General features: G+C 36.0%; 1 protein-coding gene across 2 annotated transcripts in view; it reads left to right on the top strand.

Moving 5' to 3' along the window:
• Positions 1-294: 294 nt before the first annotated feature.
• The window catches only part of LOC106874292 (abl interactor 1), a 32,113-nt gene continuing 24,627 nt past the window's right edge, over positions 295-7,780 (top strand). Inside the window, exon 1 of one of the 2 annotated variants that reach the window (XM_052970614.1) lies at positions 295-684. In XM_052970614.1, coding sequence (XP_052826574.1) covers positions 562-684 — 123 coding nt within the window. In that variant the 5' untranslated portion in view covers positions 295-561. The remainder of the gene's footprint in view (positions 685-7,780) is intronic. The other variant, XM_014921968.2, reaches the window with a different exon arrangement.

The following is a 7,780-nucleotide window of genomic DNA, read 5'->3' as shown; positions in this document are numbered from 1 at the left end:
CATGGATTAAAAAAAAAAACATTCGAAAAAGTTAAAAAAATCAATTGGGGTGGGGGAAATAAAAATTTTGAAAACGTGAATTTTGGTCAAAATCGTATTCTCCTATATCGAAAACAGACATCCCCAAAAATTTTTGGAAAAAAAGAAACTGGAAATAGGTGGTGCACATGTTCTTTACTTTCGCCGACGATAACTACGATGATAGTAATGATGATAATAACAATTATGCTGCTGATGATGATGATAATGATGAAGATGATGAGGCTAACGATGACGATAACGACGCTAACAACTACTACTGCCAGTGATGACGACGATGGCACCTACGGTAATGCAATCACGCCTACCTCGACAGCTCTGATTTGCTGTATTAAAATATTTCCTTCATCACGAAAGTTAAAAATACATACAGACATAACGTAAATATATTTTTCTATTGTTGTTATCCTTTTATAAAAGAGAAAGTAATTGGCGACGAGAGTTGAAGAGTTGGTGATTGCAGTGACAAGGGGGGGTAATGCAAGCTGACTTGCTGCTGGTCAGTGCTCGTTAATTAACAAAATGGCTACCGCCGAGCTGGTACAATTAATAGAGGAGGAAATTCCGGAGGGCAAACAGCACCTCCAGGAAAGTTATACCAACCTCAATAGAGTTGCAGAATATTGCGAAGGAAATTATCATCAAGTAAGAATATTTATAATTCCTGCTGTATCTTTTGTATGTAACATTTTATCGTTAGATTACACGATGCTGAAGCTTTGAAGAGCCCAACATGCATAATTTGTTTCTTTCGTTTCTGAAATGATTCTATTTATTTACACATTTAGTTTACAGAATAGTGTTTCTTAACTTGTAATTATTGTTCTAATAATTGAAAACTTTATTAAAATGATTCCAAATGATAATAAATTACTATTTTTATTACTAGTGTATGACCCAATTCTGCCATTCTAGTTACCAATCGTGAGTTCTTTACATAGCCTACACTGGTTATTTCTTTATTTTTAATATTACTGTTAACAATACAGAAACAAATTCACTTATGTATAATTTACAGTATTACATATGTGAGTTCCTTGTTTTAGAAAATTTATTTCTTAGCTTGAGATTTTTATGTGTGAGGAGTTTGCTCTGTCTCCTCAGTTGTTCAGTATCTTCAATTTAGGCGTAAACAATCAAAATGGGACGGATGCTAGTTAAGTGTTTGACATTATTCATCATTCTTGTGTTCATAACTTTAGCTTTAATCTTCATATTAAGTTTCCCAATTTCCCAGTTAACAATATACCCACATTTGTCATTGTCTCTTCATATAATTCTTTGCTCTTTTTTAATGTTAATATTTTATCCGCTTCCATCCTGATATCACTGAATTTGTTTTAAATTTAGATATATATTTTTTGATTTTAATAGAACTATTTTCTTTTATGTTTTCCTATTTGCCTGCAAACAACCCATGCCTAGAACTAACGGTAAAATCGCTTTAATGGTTTGTTTTCCCAAAATTTTATTGGTAAAAGCAATTTGTTTGAATTTATTAATTACCATTCACAGTTTCTTATTTGTACCCTATCCAGAATTGTAAGCTGATAATTTTAGCATATTCAAATTAGGATTTACTATATCTATCAGAGCAAAACATTTTCCGTTCGAATATTGTGCTTTAATTCTTCAATGAGAGTTTGCATATCCTGTGTGAAAATACCAAATATTTATTTTACATATTTCTTTTTTACTGACCAAGCTCGATGCTAGATTTTCGAAACTTCCAAGAATTAACGAATATGGTGTCAGCTTGTTATTCCTCAAAATCTGAAAATTAGATTACTGCAACAAGTCATGTTAATTTGAGATATTGTAATTATAATTGTCCTGTAAGTTGTTCATCCACCCACGTATGTCACCAGTTGCGTGTGATTATTGTCTAATGTTAACGTGAAAGCGAGTGAGGTTGGGGAGTGATACAAACAATCTGTGATATATGTTGAGGTGTCTAATAAATCTTTTGTTTGCAGTGTAGTAGAGTAAGAGACAAAAGAAGCTCACTCTATTATTAGCCACACAAGGTGTTACAGATTGTCTGGTCACTTTGTAACCACGTGAAAGTGTTATGTAGTTGAAATTCTTGATTGTCATCATTTATTTGGCTTTCAAATTGATGAAATTGTCTTTCCTCTCAACAGATTTTCTTTTCCCTTATCGTTTCAGACGCGAATTTTGTTCGTAGTAAGTAGTTAGGGATATTTGTGAGTGCGGGAGATGCATAAACATAAATACGAGGAAAACTAGAAAAAATGTTCTAATTTTTATCCTTTGCAACTCCAAAAGCCAATCATTTTAACTTAGTGATTCCGTCAAACCATTGATGACTTGTATAAGCTTCTACTATATACAATGTTTTGTTTAGTTTATCGTAATGATAGTACCCCAGCCATATCTACCTTTATTACTATTGTACGTTCAATAGATCGATAAATGAGAAGTTGCAGATGTAATGGCTGAGTGATCAAAGTACAAGTCACATAATCTCACAACCAAATCACATTGCTTGTCTCAGTAACTCCAGTTAAACATATATATATTACTTGTATTAATTTTATATAGAATAAATGACGGTAGAAGCAGTTGAAACATGACATCAGCGATTCTTGAAAATGTACCAATTGGCAGGTTTATCCAACCCATGCAAACATGAAAAAATGAATCTAAAACTATAATATAATCTTAGTATCCAGTCTCCATATTGATAAAATGTTGGTTAGGTTTGCAACATATATTCCCTTCACACGTTTTGATCTATTATATTCATGCAAAAAGTTTTGACTTTAATTTCTTACTGGATATCATTCACATGCACAGTGATGATGATTTCTTGAATTAACATTGATTCATGAATCATAAAGTTCCCCCACTTTCCTTAAAATAATATTAATTCTGTAGTGATGAAGTAACATAATGGGATTGCATGTTTTGTTTAGCCTTAGATCTACTCTGATTTGACCTATAATCATCTCATCTATTTTTAGACCTAGTATAACTATAACTACACTATCCAAAGTGTCCTTCCTCATTTAAGATGATAATATTTGACTGGTCTTTATTATAGGTTAAGTGAATATGTACATGTTATGCACGTAACCTTTATGTTACTTGAGAACTGCTGGTGGTACAAAAAAAAAAACACTCAGTATATGCTGTAAAGTGGTTGGCATAAGGGAGAGCATCCAGCTATAGAAGCTATGCCAAAACAAGTGCAGCATCATGATGCAGCCCATGGACCCATCAGATCCTGTCAAATCATCCAACTTATGCCACCATGGAACATAGACATTAAATGATAGTAATGATTGTGTGATGATACTGCTGAATATAACTATAATCATACTTGTAAGATCTGACAGCAATAACTGGAAACCATTATGTGTAGCTAAATTTAACTATGGTTAAGGTTTTCCTATGTTTACAATAATTCTCTCAGAAGCAATGAGGAAAGTTACAGGTCCATCGTAGATAACAGGAGCTAAACAGATATATTAATAATTATTTAATAAGGAGGTGGTGGGGGAAAATATTAGCTCAGCGACTAGCTGTGTAAACTGCTATGAGGGTAAAAGTAATGCACTGCAGATGAGTAATTCCAATAATAGAGGCCTTGGCTTGATGGAACAAGTCATGTGAGAAATTGATTAGTAAAGTTAGAAGATAGGATTAGTTTGGATAAGATGGAGTTTGGGTTGTTATTTAATCTGAAGTTGGTACTGGTTGAGCAGATCTGTTATGACAGACGTCTCTGTCATGATTATCCCATCTTTTTTCAATAGTGTTATTCCAAACCAGTGGTTCTTTACCATTTTCTACCTATGGACCCCTTTGATTCCTATTTTACTCTACTGGACTTCCATAGCCATTTGCTGTATATAAAAAAATTTTGCAGTATTTTTCTAGTTAAATATTATTAGGATTTGTATAAAAAATTAAACTATTTTGTATACTGTAGAAGTTTAACCAATTTATTGTACATAAATTTTAACAAAATCTTATGTGGACCCTATATTTTGGGTGGAATTCTTTGTGACTGAGCAACCTTATTTAAGAAGGGCACTGCAAGCTAGTTACTGGTTAGGGGTTGAAAAAGGTGTTCCAAGCATTACCTACCCAACATGCTGATCAGTTTACTGCATCTGATGACTTTCAATTCAGTGGAAGTAACAGTTACAAAAAAGTAAATGTAAAAGCAAACCAGTGTAAGATATATCAAGAGACGTTAAGTTACATCAAGAGATGTACTATTGAAATGAGTCAACCTTGTTGGATGATGAAAAATTCAGCAGACCTGAGCATTGTGCTGCTTTTGTTGTGGTAAAGCTTTACTGATACAAGATAGATATTGCTGCCCTTTCTGAGATGTGATTGGTTGGAGGAAGATCAACTAATTGAATTAGGTTGTAGCTACTGTTAGTTTTAGGTTGGCAAACCAAGAGATAAGAAGCAAAAGGGGAACATTGATTTTGTGATCAGGAATATCCTCACTATCAGACTAGACGGGCTGCCATCCAATGTCACTGACAGCATTGTTAAATTCCACCTACCACTGTCTGGTGGTGTCATGTGACTTTCTTCTCTGTATATGTACCAACTTTTCCTTCAGTAGAAGAAACTTGTATCTCTTTTCTATGAGAATTTTAGAAATGACTTCTGTACTGACTGGTGACAAAATCTACCTGTATGTTGACTTTAATGCTAGGGTGGGTTGTAACTGCATTTTGTGATGTAGTTTGGGATACTTTAGCTTAGGTAAAAGGAATAGTAGCCACCTAGTCATAAAATGTAAACATGACACTAGCAATCTCTGTAGCATGGGACTACTACATGCTGGACAGGTCACTATATAATAGGAACAAAGCTGAAGATGGCTGCCAGAAAATGTTAACTACAGATGTCACATTAATATTCTTTATGAACATCAGAGGTCTGTCACAACTCAGTAACAGAACTAAAATTCCATTTTCTGAGAGATCTTGTGGCATGCAATCAAGCCTTGTGCATAGCACTCACTGAAACACACCTAAAACCTGACATTGTATATGCAGAAATATATGTACCAAAGTATGTTGTATTGCGAATCAACAGAAAAGAGAGAAGTCATGGTGGAGTTGCAATGTACATCTGTGAAGATCTCATGCTCCAAATCCTTTTGTCACACTCAAATTCAGTGTGTGACACACTAATTGTACATATAAGACAAAACCATATCTAGTTATATGTACTACTTATTGCCCATCAGATACTCCAAATCATACAAGCCTATTCAAAGGCTGCCTTGCAAGAATAGAAGTCTTAACCAAAGTAGAACAACACACTAGTGTACTTCTCATGGGAGACATCAAGCTGCCCAATATAGGATGGCCTGAGAGCCTTTTTCTCTCTGGGATGATGCAATGTAAACACAATCAAGTGGAATCCCTGCATGACCTCACCAACAACTTATACATGGAGCAAATAACACTCCAACCAATCATAACAAACAAAATATTTGATCTCTCTTTCACAAATAATCTTGATCTCATCCATAATGTGAAAGTGACACCAACGCTAATCTCGGATCACAATGTAATAGAGCTGACCATGTATGGACCAAAGGAACCCACAGATATGCATCCTATGAGAAGCACCCCAAATCTATCCAATCTGAACTACCGTAAAGCAGACTAGAAATCAGTTCAGAACAAGATTATCAAACAGGTTTGACCCCAATGTCTCTCTACACCTGACATAGACATGAAATTCAAAGAATTCATGTCTGTAATGCAAGACATATGCTACATAATTATCCCAAAGAGAAAAGCCATTGCACATAAGATTCCCAGGGAGAGAAAAGTTCTTATGAGTTGATGTACAAGGATTACAAACCACCTCAACAGAGAACTCAATGGCAGTGACAACTCCTGCTTGGAAACAGCACTGACAACCAGCACAATTTTCAACCAGGTAGAAGCTGCCTGATGCAGCTTTTATAACACTACAACTGGGTGTTAAAGCAGCTGCTCAACAACTCAAATGTTGTGATATCTCGACTTTTGCAAAGGCCTTTCATGAAGTCAACCATAGTATGATGTGTCACAAGCTGCATAATCTCAGCACAGTCAGAAAACTTTGAGAATGGCAACATGACTTTCTAAAAGATAGAAGTCAGGTAGTGGTAGCCAATGGGGTCACCTCCAAGGAAACATAAATAATGAGTGATGTTCTACAGGGCACTGCTATTCATACTGGCCCTCTCAGACATGCTGCTCAGGTAGCCACCATTGCTAGCTATGCAGATGATACAAGAGTCTGTCAGAGAATACAGAACCTTGGAGATGTTGCGCATCTGCAACAAGAGTTGGATGCAACATACAAGTGGGCGGATGAGAATAATATGCAGCTTAATACTGGAACATTCCAAATCCTGTGCTGCTAAATGAAAAGCAGACGGGATACGCTGGCCCAGGAGGGATAGCAATCCCAGAATCAAAATCTGTGCTACCTGGGCACCAACATGAGTAATGATGCATATTTCCTGGTGCATATTACTAAGTTGGCAATAAAAGGCAAACAGTTGGATGGATGGATGGATCCTTAGAGCTTTCGAAACAAGAGAACAGGAAACCATGATGGTCCTCTGGAGGACATTTGCACTCAGCCATTTAGATTACTGCTTCCAACTATGGTCACCACACAGTGTAAAATTAACAATAGAACACAATGCAATCCATTGAAGCTATACATAGAAGATTGTCTCAATGTGACATGTGAGCTACTGGAAGAGATTGAAAAAGTTAAGACTCCACTCTGTAGAACGAAGGTGGGAAAAATATGCAGTGACACACATCTAGAAAATCCTAGAACTTGTACCAAACTTTGGCATTGTACATTACACAAACAGCAGAAAGGGGTGCCATTGCATAGTACCAAAAAATCCCAACATTGTCATCAGCATACAGCACCAGATACTGCACCAGCTTGTGCTTGAAGGGCCCACAGCTCTTCAATATCCTCCCACAAAGGCTGAGAGACCTACATGGGATGGATGTAGAGATCTTCAAAACACAACTGGATTTCCTATCAAGAGTTTTGTATGAACCGACCTCATGGTAAGAAACAATGATGAGGGCAGCAACATCGCACTCCCTCATTCAGCATATTACACACTTCAGAGAGGCAGTTTAGTAAAAGTAGCATGCATATATATATATATAATATCCAGCCGAAATTGCAAGGATAATCTGGATCTCGACTGAGGAAAGAAAACTCCGAATGACCTTTCCTTGTATCGTCTATCTGGATGTTTTTCTTTCTTGTCCCATTATGTATGTATGTAAATGAATATAGGTGTATGTAACTGTATATGTAAATGAATATAGATGTATGTAAACGCAACATTTCAGTTGATATACCGGTGTCTTGGGGAAATTTCGAACCTGGGGTCTAATTCCTAAGGTATTTTTTGATGTTGTTATTGTTATTATTATTCAGGTCTCTGCCTGGAATCGAACTCGGAATCTTAGGAGTTAGTAGCCCGCGCTCTTAACCACTATGCCATATGCCCGTGGGCAATTATGGAGTGAATTTTAGGGCTTATAAATCCAATATTCTCCTATCTTTCCTTAATACCGGTTCCCATATGCTGTTCAGTCTGTACTTGATCTGCTTAGGAAGTTGTGTCCTAGCATATGTGCTGCTGCTTTTAGTTTTTGTATTTTCCAGTGGTGTTCTCTGTCTATTATTTTAACTTCATCTC

Source organism: Octopus bimaculoides, chromosome 9 (genome assembly GCF_001194135.2).
Source record: "Octopus bimaculoides isolate UCB-OBI-ISO-001 chromosome 9, ASM119413v2, whole genome shotgun sequence".
In the NCBI taxonomy this organism is placed as follows: domain Eukaryota; kingdom Metazoa; phylum Mollusca; class Cephalopoda; order Octopoda; family Octopodidae; genus Octopus; species Octopus bimaculoides.
This window is presented reverse-complemented; position numbering and strand designations above follow the sequence as displayed.